The sequence below is a fragment of the Motacilla alba genome, chromosome 3 (genome assembly GCF_015832195.1).
Source record: "Motacilla alba alba isolate MOTALB_02 chromosome 3, Motacilla_alba_V1.0_pri, whole genome shotgun sequence".
Classification (NCBI taxonomy): Eukaryota; Metazoa; Chordata; class Aves; order Passeriformes; family Motacillidae; genus Motacilla; species Motacilla alba.
The window spans coordinates 107,149,622-107,173,045 of record NC_052018.1 but is presented as its reverse complement, the minus strand read 5'-3'; the positions used below and the strand labels follow the sequence as shown (position 1 = coordinate 107,173,045).

The following is a 23,424-nucleotide window of genomic DNA, read 5'->3' as shown; positions in this document are numbered from 1 at the left end:
ATGAAAGTTAAAGCTCTGTGTTGTTGTATACCAACAGAATCACTTCATTCTCTTTTCTAAATTTTCTTGGCTGATGTCAGCATGATAATCTAATGTGTTTGTTCTGTGCCTTTACACTCCGGAAAAGCCAAAGCTCTTTGAGGCTAATTTGTTTAGAAATGAATTGAAGTAAGAAAATAAAGCTATGTGGACCTCATCCTAGAGACATTGCATTAGGATGATACATGAAGTATAAAATATTTCTTGGTAAAAGGCCCAATTATTGCTGTCCAGATTTTTTCTTTGATGTAATCTTGCCCCTTGCCCCAGGAAAGAGCATGTCTCTAAAACTTACCTTGGAGCCCAATCCATTAGTGAATTCTACCGTGTTGTTTTGGGTGTCTTTTAAGCATATTCATTATGAGATGAAGTGTGAAAACATAGTCATTATGATAATATCTTTTTTATGCCTCCCCACATTTTAGCACTTAGCAGTGAATTTCATTTACCTGTGCACTCTGGCTTAACTAGTCTTGCATGTAATCTTGGTTATACCACACGTTCTGTATACTTTGGCAGCTAGAAAAAGCTCACCGATGGCAAGCCTTCTATTCCTTTTAATACCATGCAATTGTTTTATCTGGAGTTTACAAATGTAAACAGAAGGAAGCTGCCATGAAACCTGATGAGCGTGAGCCCTCAGTCCCATGATTTCATTTTAGGTGGTCCTGTGAGGAGCAGAGAGCCTGGCTCAATAATCCTCGTGGTTCCCTTTCAGCCTGAGATATCCTGTGACTCTGAGTTTATTCAGCTGAGTCCCACTCACAGCTTAAAACTCATTCTGTGAGAACAGAAAAGTAGTAGAAGTCTTTGTGTGTCCTTGCAGAGCTTTTAAAAGCCCTGACACACTAAAGTTGAGTAGGAGTAATATTTGTGGTGTCACATATATCAAATAGTTTTACCACAAAGGTGTTGACCTTTGGTATCTTTTTGAACTTCTGTGACTGCACTAGATGGTAAATGCCTGAGGAAAACAGCTTCTGTTTCCCATTAATTCCTTAGTTTTTAGTGCAAAGGGCCTACCTGTGGTCTGGCCACAGAATATTGTGATGCTGGGCCTTATTTGTCCTAATTTTTATTCTTACTTACTTTTTATTCCTACTTTTTCATAGCCGGCATTGTCTCTTAGTGTTTATTTATGAAATATCTATTGTAATGGTTCTAGTCAGTGCTGGAGACCCTTAATACTACTCCAGTACAAACACAGAGAGTTACCATATATATAAATTTACATTACCAAAGTTATCTCTCGTTCTTAACTTTGGTCACTCCAAGAAGTTTGGAAGAAGTGTGTGTGAGAATATGGAGACTCTTAGGTGGCTTGTGAAAGGTAAAGAATGTATTGCTGCAAGGGCAAATACCTTTCTCCTGAAATGAAAGAAAGGATCAACAGAATAAACCTGCTATTCTCAGTCTCATCAAAGTACCTGAAAGTCAAGCTAAAGGCATCTCTGAGAGTCATTCACTGTGTTGTCCTTTTTCCTGCATCTTTGTTAAATTGTGATGCTGCCATATATCACTGGAAAGGGCAACTGCCACTGAGGCAGAATAGCAGAGCTGAATGGTTCTGTGTAGTGAATGACTAATCCTGTTTCTAAGCCAAAATCCTGTTTATAAGATGTATTCTGCAGCTCTGCACACCGCAGATCGTGTTGGCAGCTGGGTTAATGGAGGGCTGCCTTGGGCCTGGAAGAGAGTTAGTTGTGCCTTTTTATCTTGGGAATGTATTTAAAGCTATTGTGTGCTGCACTTGTTGCCAAAATGTTCACCTGTCTTCTGTCTCAAGGTGTGATGTGCCAGAAAATAAAGTACGGTGAATTACAACAATGGAAGGAAGCATCTATTACAATGCTATGATTTTTTTTTTCTCTTTTGGTAGAAAAAGGGATTTTCTTTTTAACTAGTAATTTCTGAGGTAATAAAAAGTTAGATTTATACACATACTTCGAATTTATGCAACTCAGGTAACTGGCTGGTGTTTGTATCAGTGAATTAAACAAATTGCATGCATGCATTGCCAGGGCTGCGGTGTTATTTCTCAAATTCCTTATTAATAATTATTCATAAAATATCAGGTTGTTGTGGAATTGTTTCCTGTTTATTTAATCTATCAGAATCTGATTATTCAGTTTAAGCTAGTTGCTTGTATCAATGAAACATTACACAGCTAGTAAGAGCCCATGAGGCTTATTGCAGAGGAAATGCAGCAAGAGTCACAATTTACCTTTCTGTGAGTACTGTTGGGGAGAAGGTTCGAATCCTTTCCAGAGCTTCCTTCTGTGCCGAGCAGAATCATTGCTAGGTTTGTTTACTTGGCAGTAATTGTATACATATTAAATTCCCCTTCAGAAATGAAGGTTCACAGAAACAAATGTGCACCTTCTTGTTGAAGAGTAGTAAGTCAGAAATTCAGTACATATAAACAAGGTGACTACGAAAACAAGCGTGAGCGGGCTTCTTGTGTACCTGCCAGGCAGGATAGAAGGTCACCCATTTACACTCTAGAGTGGGTTTGGGCAGGGGGGAGTCACCTTCTGCTTTAAAATACACTTTGGGTCAGGCTTCTGCTCAGTAGGGCTGCTTTTGGTTTATTTCTGAGCTGTCAGCACTGCAGAAAAGGACTGGTTCAAGGGGTGTTCGGCGAGAAGATAACTGTAATTGGCAATCCATTTCTTCATTTCCATGCTATAGCCAGCCTTGACGAATTAATCATGATCAAATACAGGCTGTGGGAAGGGGGTGACCCATGTAGCACAGAAGAAAAATGAGGCCCTGTGCTGGCATGACAGACTAATCCTTCAATTCAGCCATTTGACTGAATGAGGGGACTTGTTGTTGTGCCTGTCACCAGCACCGCCCATAAACAAACTGTTCACTCTCAGTCAGAGGGCTTGGCGGGCGTGATAAAGGTTATTGAGAGCATCCCAACACCTCATCCATCACTGATGTGGGGCGCAGAGCTCCTGGATAAGTCCTCAGGAGGAAAAGTCACAGTGGCTTGCAAGTTCCCGCCTTGAAGAGAGAACAACCTAAGTTGTGTTTGTGGAGTGATTTTGTGTCTGATCCCATGGGAACCAAAATGACTCCTCGGTTTGGCAGGGTGTGTTATGGCTATTGCAGAAACCAGCAAGAATTTGGGGTTGAAGTTTAGATTGTGTAAGGGTCCCTTCCAACCCAAGCCGTTCCATGATTCTGTTAATGTTGCTGGCAGGTCTGAGTGGTTATGGCTTCACACAGACTCTGATTTTGTCCCAGGGAACAGGAGGTAAGCTGGTTCCAGATGGAAAGGAAAACAATGGCAGCCTAAAGAAAATTATTTACTCTGACAGCTGCGCAGAGAACTTTGGAGCTTTTGGTAGATGTTTGCTTAACTTTCTTCGTTCTTCTTGTCTGTTTTTTGGAATTGTGCAGCAGCTGTGTGGCTTCTAGAGTTACGTGAGGAATATGGAACTCCTTTAACTGGCCTATTCATAGTAGTACTCACAGTAATGTTCTTTACCTTACCAATGTTCTTTTTTCTATCTATGGCTATGATTTTAGGTTTTCATCTGGTAATTAACATGGAAACAGAGCTAAGTTAATGTTGGAGTACACTGGTTTCAGAGAAGCTGTGGTGATTTGCACTAGCTGTGAAGTGTTCCATTGCATCAAAAGGAATAAATGTGGTTTTTTGTAACTGACCCAATTCGCTTTGAATAACTGCATTGATCTCAGCAGAGGAGAAATCTAGTCCAAAGTATTGTACCTTTTTTAAAATATTTGATTTGTGCAGGGAAGACTTTATCTTACTTTTTCTTGAAAGAGTATCTTGCCCCTTGAAAAGAACATTGCTTTAAAGTCTGATTTGTAAACGATTTGTATATCTTTTTTATTCCTTTCAGTACATTACTTATATATAAGAGAATGAAAGTACTTACTTTCCTATAAATTGCTAGATGATAATCTGTATCTATCATTTTCCAATTTAGTTTTGGACAATGCAGCATATCATTGCCCCCCCATCCCCCCCTTTTCTCTGTGATGTTTGAAAGAACCTTTTAGTTGAAATATGGTATAGTTTAAAGGGTAATAATTTCTTGTATGTGATGCTGTGGCAGTGGAAGAACTTTTGCCCCCTTCTGTTTCATTTCTCCCTGGAATACAAACATTAAACCTTCATTTTCAGGGAGCATCCCAAGCAGAAAATATAATAATTCATCATACATTGTGACTTGCTTCTTTCGCAACCTAAATTTTGGTTTGCTTAGTCCAATGGAGTAGCGCTTCCAGGTCACTCATTGAGGAATGGGCTATTCCATGGGAATAATTTCATGCCACTTCTGCATGGGGAAGGCCTGGTTCAGAAACCCCTGAGCTAAGTAAGAGCTGATATAAATGTCAGCACATTGTTCTACCTACCAGCCAGCCTGTACTGTATTTTCTTTATCCATTTTCTTGTTTCTCAGTTTTGCTGGACAAAAACATATTTCTAAACCACAAAAGACACCACATGAAGCGTTTAGCATTTTGATGAGGAAAAATACAGCATAGGAATATGTAGAATTTAAGATTAAGAAAAACAGGTGCATCCTTAGGACGAGAGTAAATCGACTGTTCAAGTGGTGACCAGTGTGCGGTGTGTAGTTCCAGCTTTATGTACCAGCTCATTATCCAGCGTTGGAAGAATGGAGCATCAGTTTTATGCAGAATGCTTATCACTGTAAATTGCCCAGTGCAGGCTGTGAGCTGCAGACAGTGCAATCATAATAGCTTCCAAACCGATGCACTTTTATGGATTCAGAGCATTAGTCATTCTCTTATGCCCTTAATTACCATTAGGTAGTTACACTCATGTCTGTAATAGGTGCTAAACATTCTGCCACTGATAGGTTTTTAACTATTCTTTTTGTTGTAGCAGTAAACTCACTATAGCTGACTGTTAGCAGGCCAGAACATTATTTTTTAGCCTAGTGCCAATAGGAACATGTCCAATGACACTTTGAGCTGTATTTGCAGGTTGGTTGTAGCCTTCTCGGTTGGGTTTGGTTTTCGGGGTGGGTTTTTCCTGTCTTTAGGAATGAGACTAGAGAACAATTCTGTTGCTATGCTGGCACTGCTTAAGAGATGATGTTTTTTCCCTTTCTGCCTCATTTACAAAGTGAGAAAGGGAGGAAACCTGATAGATTTTTCACACTACTAGAAACAATATAGAAGAAAAAAGTGGTGCTATTTACGTGCTGCCCATGCCAGTCAGTGCCCTAAAAATCTTCTGTTGTGTTTTGCTATCAAATTTATAAGCTACAATTTACTAGTTTTCAGTAAAGCAATGAATCACTGACGTATAGTAGACCCTTCCCAAAAAAAAAAAAAAAAAAAAAAAAAAAAAAAAAAAAAAAAAAAAATTGAGATTCAGAGCTCCCTTTTAATCAAAGCTGCTAGCCATGATTCAGGTGATGAGAATGGCAATGCTCCGTGTCATTCCTAACGAGGATTTCATGTTATGGAATCCTGTACCTGTCTCTCAGTTGTGTAGCGTTGTGCAGTTGTCAACATTTTATTGACTGTAAGTAAACAGAAGCAGTGACTATAGTTACCCTGGTTGGTGGCCAAGAGTTAAGAGAATGCACAACTGAAAAATTTGAGTGTAACTCCCCGCAAATATTTTCAGTTGATATTTTCCAAAATTGTACACAAGCGATGTGGGAATATGTAACTACTCTAGCTTTGAGTTTCTTTAATAATGCCAACAAATTCAAAATTGTCTGGCTAAGGGCAGTCAGTGGTGTTCTGGCTGGGGAATTTGAGGCATTTGAGGGTAAAGAATTAGCTTCCAAATCCTTTTTTAACTTGTTCTATGTTTTCAAGATTCTCTTTCCTAGTCGTTGACCTTCTGAGTTTTCCATGTTGATTACGTGGCATTTATGCTGACCTTAACTAAGCTGAGCATTTTCTGAAAAGGAATAAATAGAAACATTTCTCCATCAGCACTAATGCCAATAAAACATAGGCTTAAAGTTCATAAAAGTATATTAATTTTAAATTGCATGTGATTTCAAGAAATTATCTACTTTTGAAAAATTGGATTTGATAAGAAGTTATGTTTGCTTGATAGACCAATTTTCACAAATTATTGAAGTTTCATGGTATCAAAGCTTTCTGCTAGGAAGAGGTCACCTTGATATTTGTACTGAATAAATTTCAGCCTTGGCTCCACATTTTATCATTCTTGATGTCTTAAATTTTCCCTTACCTCCACAGTTTTTTTTTAATCTACTTATTTTTATTATTTGTTTTTATGACTTACTGTCAACATATTTCACTGATTTTCTACTTACTAAACAAAATGGTTCTGTCTGAATTTCATGTGTAGCCTTAATTTTGTAACTTTTAATGTATGATCAGTGCTATTTAGGTTACTCTGTATTTATTGCTTGTTTTTGTCACTGCCTACCAAATACATTAATGTCTGCAGATCTCTAAATTGTAAGGCTTCTCTCTTCCCCAAAAATGTCAGGACTGATGATGAAACTCTCTTTCTTTTCCTTCGTGATAAATCTAAATATCCACACAGTAAATGCTAGTAGATAACCATGGGCTTCAGTCCAATCCTGAATTATCTGTCTGTAATGTTCAGTGTTTAAGACAGTATCATCACATTAGCACACGTTAGATGCAGTTATTTAAAACACACTTTGTTTTATCAAAAACCACCTAAACCACCACCATCAAACACCCAGAAAGTCCTGTCTAAGTACCATTTGTAATTCAGTTCCAGCTGCTGTGAGAATGCTCAGCCCACAACTGCCCCAAGCAGGGACTCATGGCCTCCTCAGGTCTGTCAGTCCACCTCCTAGCCAAACCATTTCAATCCCAAAAAGTGTGGCTGGTGTTGAATCCAATCCAACCCACTGCTTTGGCCCAAAGCAAAGGATGTCCACACAAATGTTTCAGCCAGCAGGTCTGAGCATGGGGTAACTCCTGGGGGAACAAGGGTGTGACAGTTGCACCTTCATTTCTTAGAACTGGATTTAGAAGGTAATGTTTTTCCACATTCTGAGCTCGCTTTGTTCCAACTGGATTGTGGGGTTTTTTATTTGTTTACTGGATTTTCAAAAGTACTTCAATCCTTTCAAAGCATCAATTCTGTTTGGTGTGTTTCTGGTGGTATTATCCCATGCAGCACATGAGAAAGGTAGATGTGGAATCTGATGGGAGATCATAAGAAACAGAATTGATGTTAAAATTTTAGCACACGGAATGTCCCAGAAGCTCACACATTCATTGTTTCCTCCCTTGACTGTTATTGCACGCAAGCTCTTCCAAATGTGTTCTAAGCAGTTTTTAAACTGTTTGCAAAAGTATGTCTGACTGCTAACATTTTTTCCTTCTTCTTGCTCTTTCAATCTGTTTAGAGGGGTTTTTTTTTTCCAATTTCTTCTGGAGAGGAGATGTCTTAATTTGACTTTTGGTGTCTGCATGAACTCAGATAACCTGCAGCAATTAGTCTTCTGGTTTCTTCAAATTATTTTGTTTCACAGAGGTTTAATTGTAATCTCTTATTTTCTAAGGGATACAAATCCTTCTACTTTAACCTTCCTGAATTTTAGAGATCCTTCTTTTATTTGGATGCCCACCAATTTATTTCTGTATTCCTAGAATACTTTTAAGTTAACTGCTGGTTATACAGTGGTTTCAACATATCTTGATTAGTACCCATGACAGTGCTAGTATAATTTATTTTTACTTATTCTTAAATGGTTTATATAGAAACTGTGCCTTTCCTTTTTGTAATAATTTTAAATAATAATATTCAGACTTTCAGTGGCACAGCACCCCAAACTTTTGAGTATGTTATTCTTTTTCTGTCTCCTAGTAGTTACTGCAACTACTGTGATTGGGACTTCTTTTTGCAGGCTTCCAAGTTGTGTTTTTTGGTGAAGAAATAAGAGTAGAACATGTAAAATGTTTTGTGGCAGAGGAATCTGTGGTTGTATGGTGGCTTGATGTTGGCTGGCAGATGCCCACCCAGCCACTTGCTTAATTCTCTTCCTCCTCAGCAGCACAGGGGGGAAAGACCAGATGAAGAAATTTGTGCACCAGGATGAAGACAGGGAGATGACTTGCCAAGTACCATAATGGGCAAAACAGTCCTAATTTGGGGAAAATTAATTTAAAGTATTGTCACTTCAGTGAGATGCAGAGGTCTTCTCTGAGCCCCACCTTTCCCAGGCTCAACATCACACCCTCACTCCCAAATCTTCTTCCACCACCTGCAAGAGGAGCTTGCAGAACTATTTCTAATTTTTTCCCCTCACTCCCAGGTACTGTTATTCCCTTTCTAGATTTTGACCCATGCATTGACACATACATACATCTTTCCATTCTTTGTGCAGTTTTGGGGGTTTTTTTTAAACTGATTTCTTTTTCCAGAGATGTGAGGAAAGCTGAGCTGTGGAGGCTAGTGTCTGCGTGCCAGTAATTCACTGAAATAATCCCAACCCAACTCAATATTGCACTGGTATTTTTCACAATCTGCAGGTGTGCAGCTGTCATGATAAAGTGAAATATCTTGAGTGTAATTGTATATGTAGTGAGGATGCTTTGATAAAATTAATGGGAATCACATTGACTAAAGTGTTCCCTGAGCTTGATTCTAAGTCTAACATTATTTTTGGCGACGTAACAAGCTCTTTTGAACTGACAGCTTCTTTTTACGTATCCACCAGTTAAAAATCTTCTATTTTCCCTCATTTGCCTCATTGTTTACCAGTCAATGAGGTTTCTCCATGCAAAGCATTTAATGCCTTTCCATATCCCTTCTGCTAATCTGCCTGGGATGTCATGTGTCCCAGAGGATTAGCTGTGTTGGACAGTGGCATGGACCTGCCTTGAAAGGGTGGTTTTTCCCAGGTGTAGTGTGGGTCATCTCATGCCCACCATACACAATAACCTAGATTTATTAAAGTGCTCCAACAAACAACCCCTTTGCAGCCACATGGCCACATTTAGAAGGAAATTGAGGTGGGAGGTCAATTTTCACTTTAAGATGAGGTTTGGAGATGCTTGGGTTTTTAAGCGGATTCTTTAAATCTCACTTCTCTGACAGGTAGTAAGAAATTTACATTTAAATTGTCCAGATCAGGTTCATATTTGTACTGCATTGTTGGACAAAAGAGGTTTCTCAGTCTTCCAAATCCTTCATTGCTTGATCTGACCAACCAGAGCATTGACTCCTTTCTTTCAAATCTGGACATTCCTTCTGACTACAGTAATTGTCATTTGCTCTGTCATTGCTTTTTTCTCCTGTCTTAATTTGAATATTTTTCAAAATTACTTGATAAACATGTGTGTTTGGGCTTTATGTTTCCCCCTGAAGAGTTATTCACAAAATTGAATAATGTTACTTTAAGGCTGTTTAATTTTACTTAATTTAATTTTACTGCTGTTGGTCTAACCAGAAATTTTGATGTTTGTTACACCTTTCTGAATGCTAGGAAATCCCATTACTTCCTAAAGCAGCCCATGTTTGCTCATACAATGATTTTAAAATAAATTTTAAAAACCCCAACAATACACAGGCAACTTACCAGAATACTTGTTGGAAATGCTACTTAAAACAAGTTCAATAAGACCTAAAGTTCATATCAAGACTAAATTGGATTTGAGTTTCTGGAATTACATGTGCCATTAACTGGTTATTTAATTTCCTTTTTGACTGAAGAATGCAAGACTCAGTAAAAGCATAATTGTGAGTGAAATGCAGATCAGAGATGTTAAGAGATACTGTATTTGTAGCAAAAACTTGTTTAACAAATAATACTGTGATCTTTAGAAACACTGAATTATCTGATCAGGTCTGGATTATTTTGTTGATCAGCTACCAGTATTGGGTTTAAAAAGCAACTGCTTCTTGGGGGGATTGTTAGTCAAAAGTGTTCTGATGAGGGTGTTCCAAGAGATAAGGTTATTTTCATATTTTATCCATTAATGGTTTTTTACACCATTCAGCATTTGAGATCTTGCTAAGAGCATCAGAAGTGTGTAACCGGGCAGGTTTGCTGAAATCAGAGTTTTAAATTTCAATTTTTCCGTACTCTTGCTTTAATCCAGTTTTTCCCATTATTCCAAACTTTAACAGTTTTCTCACCACTTTTCATCTGTTGTGTATAGTGCTGTAATCTCAGAACATGCAGAAAGGTTTTTCTGTGTAGCGTTGGAGGGAAGGTTGAAGACGTGCTAGTGGATTCCATATAATTTTTGTTGAAAAAGTTGTTGCTGCAATACATCCTGAAATGAAGATAAATAGTGCAGATAGGCTGGTTGCTGATAGATACAGGAGCATAAAATCAAATAAGGCACATTGTGACCCTTGCAGGACAAAAAAGAAGGATATGTGGAGCTGACCTCTTGCCAGGCAAATGACTACTACAGAAATGAAGCAGCATCTGGGCAAGGGGAAAAAATTCTTTCTCTTAAAAAATTAATGCATAAAATTGTTGAGCTATGTGCAATGATGCATCAAGTCCAACAACCTGCACAAGCACTTTTTTATCAGCGTACATGTAGTATGTGTTCAAGTAGCATGAATTGCTTTTCTGTACAGTGAAGAGCAAGCCATTAAGCATCAAATTTGGAATGCACCCCCTCTCTGTTCCTCTCAAGTGTACTGGCATTTTTGAACTCCAGATTGGATGGAAATATTTCAGTTTTGAGTTGTTGTAGGTTTCCTGAAAACAATAGCTGCTGGTGTGACCCCTTAGTGTGGTTTACTGCAGTCTGAGGCAAGAATTGAAAAAAAATCCACAGTGTGAATAATAAAGACAAGCCAAGAATCAATAATGTATTTGTTAAAAAGACTAAACTAAGTAGATTAAATGTGCCAGACATAATGTCTTGCTTTTTCACCCAACCTGCCCTATAACTTTCTTCCTCATATGTCTTTTGGGGAAAAAAAAAAAGATTAAAGAACATCTTTATTTCCTTTTTTTTCTTTTCTTTCACAAGAAAAATATATTGTTTCAGCTGATTATGTGCTCTTAGGAAATCTTTGATTTCCCACGGAGAGGAGATAAGAACAGTGTTTCAGTAGAAATAATGTCAGATAGTTTTGTTTGTTCTTGTACGTGGATGGCCTTCCTCAAATGCTCTGTTGGTTTTAGACAGTCCAGCTAGGTCTTCGTGTTGCATCTGCTAGAGCAATTGAACATGGTGGAAGTGATTTAAGGGCTGTGCTGGCAGTGCTGTCTGTGTTCTTTAGGTGATTTTGTATTTTTTTCACTATTGCCTGTGCATGTTTTATTCCTCCGAAGTTTCTCAGCCTTTCTGTGCTGCCATTTTCCTTCATTTTGCTGTGATGGCTTATGCCCATTACATACATGTGTTTCCCCTAGTTCTTGTAGCTCCTGGCATGCTGTGCTGCCTATTCGAGACCAAGTACTGAGAGCTCCAGCAAAGCCTGTAGCCCTGATATTTTTCCTTACATTCAGCCCTTCTTCCCAAAGTCCCACTCCCCATCTTGCAGCAAGAGCTTCCATGCTCCCTCCCTCTCCTCCTCTTCCTCCACCTGCTCAGTGCATTTTCCTGGCTCCCTCTGTCTGCACAAAGATCCATCAGCAAGAAAAGCAAGCCTGTCGTGGCAATTCCTACCCCTTCTCCCCCTGCCCAGCCTGTGGTGGCAGATATATTAGTGGACATCCAAAACTCAGGAAGGAGTGGCACATCAAGAATATCTCTCCTTCAGATAAGCCTTCAATTAGAGTCTGCAATCAATAGCAAAATGCCATGAGGAACAGCACTTGGCAAGGTACAGAATCATTATTCCCACTGCTGATCAGGTCATCCCTTGGTGCTTAGAGACGGTGTGTGTCAAGGAGGGCCCGGGACAGTGTCAGTGTAGGTTAAGGAGGTCCAATGCCCTGGACCATACATTTCAAGAGCAAGTACCAGTTTCAAGTGGAATTCAGAGCATGTGGGTGCATGGGGGTTGGTTTGGTTGGGTTTTATCTCCTGTGGCATTAGCAAGACACTTGAGGAAGGTAGGATTGATTCCTTACACTTTGCTGCGCTTGAGAACAACAGGGCATTTTTATTTAAATCAGTGGGTAGAATAAATATTTAACCATGTTGGAATTGTAACTACACTGAAGCCAATATCCCATTGCTGTGCAATTCAGTGTATGACGGGAGATTTCACAGCTGACGAGTGCTTTGCACTTTGTTTCAAATTACTTTGGCTGTATTATGTTGCCACCCTAAAACCCAACTTGCTTGTTATATATGGCAGAATAGAAGATTTAATAGTCTGCATTAGAAAGCTCATGTACACTCTGAGATCTCTTCCAATTAACATTTCTCTGTACAACGTTTGTTTCTGGAATAGCAATTCTGGTTATGGTATAAAGTGTATTTAAAGGAGAACGATGTGCTTGAGCTCAGGAACAGCTGCATACATGTGTTTAAACAGCTGTGTACTTTACACAGACATTGCATATACACTCTCATAAGCAGATGTTATAATTGCAAAACTACCTGCAAATGTATATCTTCCACTTGCATTTGCATTGTGTAGGCTTTCTCCTCCCATGGGAGAATGCTAATGGCCAGAGCAGTGAGATCTTTTTGCTTTCAGTGTTGCACTGGTGCCTGTCTGATCTTTCCCCTACTGTGCTCATCTTGAAGCCTAATTTTCTGCTTGGGCATCAGAAATTCCCTGACAGACAGAAATGCTCCATCACACGGCACAGTAAACAGCAAAGCTACGAAGCAGTTTTTGCTTCCCAGAGTCTCCAAGTATTGCTAGCTATGTTTTTTTTTTACAAGGCTGCCACAGAATCGGTTTCTCCATGATGTATCCCCTGCAAGCATGCTCCTTTACAAATGCTGGAAAAGCGAAACCAAAACCTAGACTTGTAATAAAAAAAGTCTACTACTACTGCAGAAAAGGGAAATTCTTACACACATGCAGCTCTCCTTCAGAACAGCATTATGATACTTCTTGCAGCAAGGTACTCGTAGGGGAACACTGTTGCTCCTCAGTAGTCCAAGTGTAAATGCATTTTCACTAAAGCTTTGTCCTCCCTCCAATGCTAATAAATATCAAACAGCTCAGTAAATTGAAATCTAGTTTTTCTTCAGTGGATTCTTTAGGCTTACTGGTGCAAGCCTCTGCTCGCATGACCTACATGAATACAGAGCATGTCTCTGTTCAGCTGACACTTTTAACGCAGTTATATGGCAGGTATTTTTCCAATTATATCAACATGGCAAAGCTTGAAGTGAAGCGTGGTGTGATATTGTATTTGCATTGCCCCCTGCTGAAGGAAGGAATGATGAATCTGACTCCATGTTCTCAGAAGGCTAATTTATTATTTTATGATACTATATTATATTAAAGAATGATCTACTAAACTATACTAAAGAATACAGAAAGGATACTTACAGAATGCTGAACAGCTAATAATACAACTCGTGACTCTTTCCAGAGTCCCAACACAGCTTGGCAGTGATTGGCCAATGAGTCAAAACAACTCACACCAGAATCCAATGAAACAATCACCTGTGGGTGAACAATCTCCAAACACATTCCACATGAGCAAAACACAGGAGAAGCAAATGTGATAAGAATTATTTTCCTTTTTCTCTAAGGCTTCTCAGCTTCCCAGGAGAAAAATCCTGGGCGAAGGGATTTTTCAGAGAATGTGAATGTGGCTGTGATATTGTGTATTTCAGAGAAAACAGCTGTGACCTAGCTTGTCTTGCATTGTAGCCACCTTTTGCCAACCAACTTCTTTCAGCTGCAGCCCTAAGCTGAGCCCAGGTATAGAACAGAAAAGCAGCTGAGCTGTAGATGGTGCAGGTGAGTCGATGTGCTGATCAGACAAGAGGCCCCCATCAGCCAGCACTCCCTGGGCACCTCTTCTGACAAGCCAAGGCTGAGCAAGCCCTGTTACCAAGAGAGTCCATGCATCTTGACCTCCAGCTTGTCTTGAATTTGCTGGTTTGTGTGAGTTTCATCATGCTCCTTGCTGCCAGCCAGCATTGACCCTGAGTGACTTAACCAGGGATCCCTGTCTTACCAATGCACTTCTGTAGATGAAGAAAGGCTCTCCCTTATTTCAGTTCTCTACCAGCTTTGCGTCACTGTATCAGAACAGAAAAGTTCCTGTGAGTTTCTTTATTAACCCCCTTCCACCAGCTGCATCTGTCATGTCAGTTGAATGCAAGTGGAAATGATTCTTCAGGAGCTGCGTGTAGTTTTCTGTTGCTGCTGGATTTTTTCACTCAAGGAAAATGTAAATGTGCCTTTCTTGGGAGCAATAGAGAAGCTTATAATGCTTTCTTGAGGATAATGTTTTGTTTATGCATTTTGAAAATTTCTTATATCCACTTCTTTATTTTACATGAAAGATAATTAATTACTGTAGCATAGTCTGTGAAGGATACAGTGAATCGGTGCAGCTTTGTTTCTTGGGGTAACAGAAAGGTTACTGGCTTTTCACAGAACTTAATTCCACTTTCTTAGTTTTTGAGTGGACAGCAAATAAGGTTTTCTCTGGCTGAATGAGTTCAATAAGGCAGGGTAGGTTATTTAGCAGAAGATTCATGGCTCTTCAGTTTAGTCTTCAACACAGCTGATCCAAATGAGAGTACTTTCTTTCCAAGTTACGAGAGTCCACAAAAATGATCAAGGTAGGAACTTAGCTTGTTTGACCAATCACTATGTGACAATGTTTATTTAAAAAAAAAAAAAAAGAAAAAGAAGAGTGAGTGAAAAGAAGCAAAAAGCTCAAGAATAGCAACACAGTAAGCTTTTTGGTAGAATACTATCATCTCTTTCCAGACAGAATGGATTTACCATGGTAATGGGAATCAACACGAATTCATGAGTGAATTCATTTTGACTACGAAAATACATCTCTGACAAGATGATTATATGGGATCAGTTGCAAGATTATTCTGTTTATTTCACAGCTGATGGACAAGTGGATGTATTGAGTTAACCCTGCCTCAGGCATGCTGGGCTGTGCACCTCCTTTGTTCTCTTTTATTGTCCTAAGCACTATCATCCACGTTGTAAATAGCTGGCCTTAACCCACATGGCCATAATGAGGCACAGTTACTTATGTGTTTGTTGTGATTCAGAAGGTATTTACAGTGCCAATAATAATATCAGGTTTCAGAACATGTATGGAATAAATCCCTAGTACCTTTTTTTCTCTTCTTTCCCACTTATTTCCTTTAAAGCATCTTTGTATTCCGTGCCATCTGGTGCTGATGATTCCCACATAGCAAGTACTCGATGCACGGTGGAGATACCCTGTCATACTGACTGCAGAGATGGCCTTCAATACAGTCCCCCAGTTTAAAAATGTGACAAGCTACTATTTGGAGAGCATCGTTTATATATCTGTAAACATGCTGACAAATTTATAAACTTAAAACATGGAAGTTTTTCCATTTTAACAGTCTTGTTGATTAAGCCGTGGGACTCAGGGTTGATTTTAGCACACAGAAACAGTCTGCAAACTGTTACGTCTTGATATATGCACAAATATGCCAGTGTAGATATTTTTCTGAGGAAAATATGAAAATACATAATGATTATTTGTGTTGATGTGCATTTGGTTCTTTTCATGATTTGTTTCAAAATTAAACTATTAAAACTGGCAAATAAGAATATTGAGCCCGTGACAAGCCTTTTAGAATCCATAGAGAAGGGAACATTTTAAATTAATAAAAACCTGCCTAGCACTTAGGCTGTGCTAGCAATGAAAGATACAGACCTTTTTTTACCAGGAGGACTTGATTTACAGAAAACATTAAGCATTTCAGTTGAACTGACAAATTATAGCACTTACTGCTACCGCCCCTGAAGTGATTTTTCTGGATTGACATTTACTTGTTAGTATTACTGCCCTCCTGTTATAATCTGTTATCTTAATCCTCAGGTAGATCATATTAAAGTTTGATCACTTAATACCTGTGTTTTGTTAACGGGCTTTTCATGGGGAGGTGGCATTACCTGATTGTAAGTTAGACATTTTTTGTAAGATTGGATCAAGCCCAGTAAAAGAGGCAGATAAAGCCACCAGCATCTCCACAAAGTTTGGGGCTCCCTGAAATAGATTTCTGTTAGTTTTGTGTCTCAAAATCCTTGTTGCTCTGTTATGCTTTGAAGAACATTGTGCAGGGCTGGAGTTGGACTCTGTGACCCCTGTGGGTACATTTCAACTCAGAATAGTCTATGGTTCCATGGACTACTGGTATATGTTTTTCTGATACTGCACAGATAAATTAGGCAGAGTAACAGACATTCACAATTAATTAAAAGTTTTCCACTGAATCCCCCAAGCACAAAAGGCCGAGCCTTTACTCAAGGGTGTCTAACAGCAGGGAATTCATTGCATAGTTTGTGTACTTTGATGAAACAGGACGACTTATGTTTTTACCAGTTGCATTCCAGGGAAGAAATACAAAATGTAGTGGGAATATCAGTGTATATCTCTAGTTACTATCTTAGTTCTCCTCCACACTCTTCTCCTCTAAAACAGCACATTTATTTCATATCCGGTACATCCAAATAATTCTGCCATATCGTATCATGCCCTTGCAGGAGAATAATGGCCATGATGACTGCAAGGACTGTCACAGCCTAGAGCTTGCTTTGCCAGCTGTTTCACAGGTCAGGGTTACAATTTCCAGGAATAAATTGGTAAAGCCCTGGAAAGAGTTGCAGAATCTTCGAAGTTTGAAGACCACTCAAAGCTTTGCTAGGCTGTCACTGTGGGTAGTATCTGTGCAAAAGCAGCAGAGTTCAGATGAGGTGTATTTTGTGTGATGGTAGCAAGGTGCACACCCTCGTTCCTACTGACTTAGAAGGCCTGCACCCACTGTGCCATCAGCTGTGATGATGGAAACTGCTGTAAAGGATGGCTTCTGGACTCAGAGGGGCACCAGAGGAGTGGCTGCTCGTATCCAGGATTTTGCTGTACTTGAGGAGCTGGGGTCCTGGTAATGGGTGGTGAGATGTGATCAGTTGGCACTGCAAAATGCAGATGGTGGCAGTAAAATTGTCACTTGCTGAAGGAGCTCTTCAGGAAGCAGACACAGCCTGCAGTGTTTTTTGGTATAGCTGGGTATGTTGCCAAGGTGTTTGCTGTGGGGGATGTAAAAAGCTCAGTCCCAGTTAGATACCTGTGTCTGTGGGTAGGTGCACTTTGCCACACACCTGTCCATGACATACAACCTGCCAACCCTCTCTTTTTCTCCAGGCAAATAAACAGAGAGAAGTCCTGTACCTCATGGCCAATGTGTGCTTTTTTGTGCCCTTGTCCTTTTCAGTATGCTGGAGGAGCACTCACTGCAGTAACATGCCCCAGTGTCACTCATTACTTTACCTGTTTTATCTTTTGTGAAATTGAGCCTTTAGCCAGAATTGCCTGAGCTGCTGCTCCAGCAGTCAGTAAACTGTGAGGCACCTCGAGCTCATTTCTCTCAAGTAATTTGATTCCCACGTGCTTCCTGAGATTGCTTTTTCACTGAAAGTGGGAAAGAGGGGATGGGGGTGCAGGTGGGAGCAAACCAGAAATGTTATGGCAGGCAAATGTAGGCTAGAGATAAAAACAATACAAAAGCGTGTTTAAACAGATCCCATCTTGCTTTATCTTCCTTTAACCCAGTCCTATAAACAAAAATAGTTTCCGTTTGAGAATCAGACACACAGGGGCTTTTGTGCTGGTGCAAGGTTTGCAACAGGAGGCTGATTCCATCCTGCTTCTGCATATAGTCAGTGAGATAATCCTTTCCATGAAATTTGCAGAAATGTGTGAAAAATGCTAGTTAGATGATTCTTTTTGGGGGGGTAGTTGATCATAAAAGGCTCTGATGGATTTCAACGTATTTCCTGAAATTACACACAGAATTCAAGGCTGTTTATTTAGGTTGCTGAACTGTTTCCTTTACATTGTGGTGACTTAGTAGTAATTGAAAACCAGTTTTCTAGATAAGGTTCTATTTAAGACTGGTTAGTATGGGAGCACTTTCTAAACAGTGTACAATTTATGGAGAGATTCTATACAATACCCAGTGTTTTATCACCATTTTGGCCATCTACCCTGCTGCAAGGGAGTGAAAAACAAGCCTGAAAAGTTAATCTTGCTGGAGGGAGCATTGTTCTGAAAATAAACCATTCAGTGCATAAACAATAGTATATCAGTTGTCTGAAATACACATTTGTCCCTCTGCATGGCGTTCATTTTATGTCCAGGCAGAGCTACCACACTCAGGGTATGGAATTTCTGTGTGAAAAAGTCTCAGTTTGTTAGCTAGAATATTACTAATTTGAGCAGATGGTCTGCTCAGAGCTCTGTTATTTTATATTATGAAAATGAGGCTGTTGGAAGTCCCTGCTTTGGGTTTCGTTAGTGGTCGTTAGTTGGTGTCATGAGACATATGCCTTGATGATATCAGCAACATTATTAAATGTTACAAGAATTTATTTTCCCAGCAGCAATAGAGGTATCCACAGTAACATTTGTAGGGTCTAAGCTACTTTTCTATCTTGGACTTGGTAACTGTATTTTTTTAAATGTAAAAAATATGCTTTATTGAGAAATGTATTCAAAGGAAGCACATGTTAAATGTTGGTATTATCCAAAATTGCCTATTTTACTTTTTTTTTCTTGATGAATTGTTGTCATCTGTCACTTCAGAACAGTACACATGCTGCTGGAGCAAATCTTTGCAGAGTCGATTTACAGGGAGAGATGTTTTGGGAATGTGATTCAGTGGAGGGATTTTGGTTGGGGTTGAGTTTTTTCCTAATCTTGCATTGCACAAATTCTGAAAAAGAGTTAAAGAAAATATAAGTCAAAAAGCTGAATAATTATAATTTTTTGCAGTATCTGTGTTTCAGTCTGTGGTGCAAGGGTGATGTATGATGCAATAAAGGCTGTATCTACACAGCTGTATGCCAAATTTCATGACTCTTTCCAACCCTGTTGCTTGCTTGTCCAGTGTGCCTGCAGCTCCACCTCTTCAAAGCCTGTTCTATTAATCTCACCTACTGAGAGAAATTCATACACCTTATGGGGTTTTATTTTTTAAATCCTCACCGAAATGATTTGCTGCCCCCAAGTCAGGAATTTAAAGGAAAATTAAATTAAGGTGCCTAAGTAATGAAAGCATCCATGGATTTGATAGGTAGAAACCATCAAAGCAAAAAGTCTGCATCCCTGGAAAGAGTTTTGTTATTGTTTAGTGCTGGGGGGAATTACTACTGCTAATGCATCATGCAACATAAGGCCTTAAGTTCGTATGCTTATGCTTCATGAATTCTTTAATTTCCAAAGTTGTTTGTTATGATTCAGGTCATAAATTGAGAGATTTCCAAATCAAACGTTTCTCTCTTCATAAGGCCTGTGGCACTGGGGTCATAGTGTGGTATAGTTTTGTTGACAGATGGATTAAAAAAAGAGAGCCTTAAGAAAGCCCACATGCCTTAAGAAATGTCTGGATTTTTCTTGCTGCCGTGAAACGTAAGCCTAGTATTTGTTACTGTGATAGATGTGTTGAATGCTTGCCTGCCTAGTATGACACATGTATAGCTCTCTATTGTTTCTTCTTCTCTTGAGCAGTGGACTTTTCTTACCTACAGTCAAGGAAAAAAAAATCCAATAAAGCATTGTTGTGCCTATTTTGAATTTATTTAGCTGGGGGAAAATGTAACAGATGTTGCCTAAAACCTTTCTACAAATCTGTGAAGAAGGGAGTTGACCAACTGTAATTCCAAAATATTTTAAAGAATAGGAAGAAAAAAAGCCCAGATTTTTGTTTTCTTATATATAAAAAATATAAATATATACCTTTTATTTATCTCCCATTTCTTCTCTTTTTTAGGTTTTCCAAATGAGCCTGCTGCTGTCATTGCCCTTAGCACTATTAAGGAATGGTTAAGCAAGAATCACAATGAGGTATGGAATAAAAAAAAAAAATTTTTTTCAAATTTCTGTTTAAGGTTATGGTCTTTGACTCCAAAACCATGAAAAGAGTAAACACAGGCTTGAGCCTTGAAGTTTTTTATTATTTAGTGTTAAGACCAGTGAAGTCAGGTCAGGACATTGTAGCCAGGGGAAGATTTTTATATCTAAAAGCTGTACTAGAGTTCAAAGGAAATACCTTTGTTTGAAACCATACTGTGCATTTCCTGTGCATTGTAATCCTTCCTGGCAAAGCAGAAGACTGTTCTCTCCCTAAGCTGTTTCTGAGTGCCAGAGTTTTTGGGTAATAATGAGGAGATTCTTGGAAAGGAAATGTGCATACCAGTTGTCAGTGGAAACGGCCACCAAAGGTCAGTGGCGTTCCAGAGGTCACTTTACAGTAAAGAACTATAGGTTCCTATTTTGTGTTTTCATTTAATCTTTGGTTTGCTTACTATTAAGTGTTCATTTTCCCAGAAACACTCACTAAATAAATGAGTTTTTAATAGTACTGGTCATCTTCCAGTGGCAACATAATAGTGATTATTTGTACAAGACAAAAAAATGCTTTTAACAGGAGGACCTGCATCTGTCCCCTTTCCAGTGTTTGTCTTTCTGTGTTCCTAGTGTTGGATTGGAGAAGTGCAGCAAAAAAGTGGCAAAACAAGTAAAATCCTCATGTCTTAAACTGGCAGTTTAAGATGATACCAGCAGATTTCAGACAGCTAAAGTTGTTTGGTATTTTGTCTGAAAACATTGAACAAAGCATTCAGTGAAGAAGCACTGCACACAAGGACACAATTAGTAATATTTTTCCTCTAGCAGAATATTCAGAGAGCCTATTTTTTCCCCAAATATCTGATATGTCAGGGTATGAATTTAGCAGGTTAATATGGATTTTTTGTGGGGTTTTTTTTGCCAAATTTGGATTGAAAGAAAGTAATATGTTGAGATTTGAGTGGTACAGTTGAGGTTTTCATACCTGGAAGTACACTAAGGAGGGCATACCTGTTTGGACACTGATTCTTTGCAGCACTGAGCTGTTGGCTGCTGTGGCTTTTGCTGCTGTCACAGCTGCTTCCCACAGCTAGAAAGCTGAGCAGTGAGGCAGGAGTTTTGGGTGGACAGACTTGATTAACACTATTAGGGCCTAAATCTCTTCAGCCTAGCCCTAAACTTACATTTTTGAGATCTTGTCTGTTGGTAATTTTAATCTTGATGGGTATGATTAAAACCAATATGTTTGTGGTGCTTGCCATCTTATAATTTCTCCTACCTTCATTTTTATCACATAATTTAAAAAATAAGCTAAAAGGTTTGTTTTGTTTTTTTGCTCCAGAAATAAGCTTTTCTTCCTCAAAAGCCGAGTCTGTATTGTCTATACACCTCCTGCCTTGCTCCTCACAATCTCCAATTTAACCGGAATTACTTGTAAATCAGTAGCTGTTCTTTATAATATTTGGACAGTGAAAGGAGCCCAGGCTGTCCTAACCACAAAGCAATTATTTAAAGTTATCCTACTCATCTTACACCACAGTTGTTTTTTTTCTCAATTTGGACTATTACAGGTCATAGCTGTTGCCTTAAATGTGCTTTGCCTAACATCTTGAATGCCAGCCTCACCAAGCTGAGGTCTCACTCTGTTTGATGTGCTTGAAGACATATGGGTGGTGCAAATATTGCATATTACTGATGATGATGATGACTCAGAGCTGTTCCCCCAGAGTTTTTGTTGATTTTCAAAGGAAACTGAGTATTAGGTTTCTGTCAAGATATGTTTTGAGGGTTTGGTTATCCACAGCTTTGCACTTTCTCACATGAAGCTTGCTATCTTCCTAAGGTTTTTCCACAATCCATTGGCTGAAGTTTTACATTATGGCATACTAGCATGTTTTACATGTCGTAAACAGGACAGCAGCATAATAAAGATACTTAATTTTATTGAAAACAGCAGTAACTTTTGCAGTAAAAAGGATCTTTGGGAAGCATACCATTACTGGGTTTCTGTCATTTAATGCATATAGCAACATGAGTGTAGTTACCTGGTTAAAAGAACTGATGTAGCTCTGTGCCAGGTGTCAGTCTGATCCATTTTACATTGTTCTGGAACCACAGAATGTTTTGCATTGCAAGGAACCTTGAAGTGCATCTAATTCCAGCCCCTGCCATGGGCAGGGATGCTACCCAATATAGCAGGCTGCTCAGGGCCTCATCCCTCCTGACCTTGAACACTTCCAGGGATGTGTACACTTACTCCATTGGACTAGATTTTGTGTTTTGAGTAGTAATATTATACATTACTCAAGTTTTTCCCCAAAGAAGCTCATCATACAGCAATGGAATTAAGGGACTTTGTGTGCTTTAATACAGTTTCCTCTTATTGCACACAGCCATATGATACAGTCCTTTCTACAAAGTTCTGTCTTAAAGACAGATCAATTCCCACTACACCCACTGGGTGTTTAAATTCACATTTTGTAGTCTGGGAGCAAAACCTCTAACGATCTGGCATGAGGGCAGCTTTTTAGAGTGCTGTCTGCATCTCATTCCTGTTACCACTGAGCAAACCTGCTCTCTGGGACTGCCTGCACTGTCAGGATGAGTTGGTGTGTCCTGCTAACAGCCTCTCCTGAGCAAGAGAGGCCTCCTGCACTTGGCTCTGCCAGAGTTAAACTAATCAAAGTCAGCTTCTTTCCCTCAACCTTTGTTCTGCAATCTGCCTTGCCTGTGAGAAGGTTCTGCTCCTTTAGTCCCAAAGGTGTCTGGCAGCCAGTTATGCCCTTGGACCTAACCACTCACTAAGGTCTCAAGCTGCTTGATTGTAGAATGTGAATTGACTGATTGAATTCAAGAAGTTTTAGTGCAAGATAGAGAGCATGCTCACCAGGGAGTCTGCCTCCATAGCAATATACCTGGCAGAAAACAAGGAAGTGAATAAGATGGAAAGCTGACAAATTTCCAAGTCTGTTGTTGTGCTCTACGGCCTCCATGTCTCATCTGCCTTCCAGCAGCCCAGGAATCTTTGACAAATTTGGGAAATATAAGGCAATATTCTTGGTTTTACCTCTCTGCCTTGCTGTAGTACTTCTTTTCTTTGATGCTATAATGAAGATTTTTTAGATATTGATATTAATTCCAAATATAAATAAAGCAATTGCTATATTCCTTGGTCAGCCCAGAGGCCTGAAAATGTAGCTTGAATGACTTCTGCAAGCTGTGTTAGAGTCCTGCAAATTTCTCTGTCATAGTATTTAAAAGACAAGTGATTTGCATTTAATAAAAGGTTTTCTTATCCAAACCCATGGTTGTCTTGACCCCTCAGGTGTTTGTATAAAAACTTATTAGCATGCTTAACTCTGATGTCACTTAGATGAATGTCTCATTACCATGCAAATGGAGTTAGCTGCTTTCTGAGGTTAATTGTTACAAA

At 39.2% G+C, this 23,424-nt stretch overlaps 1 protein-coding gene across 7 annotated transcripts in view; it reads left to right on the top strand.

Annotated features, from left to right (window-relative positions):
• The window catches only part of MACROD2 (mono-ADP ribosylhydrolase 2), an 844,207-nt gene that overhangs the window by 574,427 nt on the left and 246,356 nt on the right, over positions 1–23,424 (top strand). For all 7 annotated transcript variants that reach the window (XM_038130850.1, XM_038130847.1, XM_038130846.1 and 4 more), the window contains one exon: positions 19,915–19,988. In XM_038130850.1, coding sequence (XP_037986778.1) covers positions 19,915–19,988 — 74 coding nt within the window. The remainder of the gene's footprint in view (positions 1–19,914; positions 19,989–23,424) is intronic.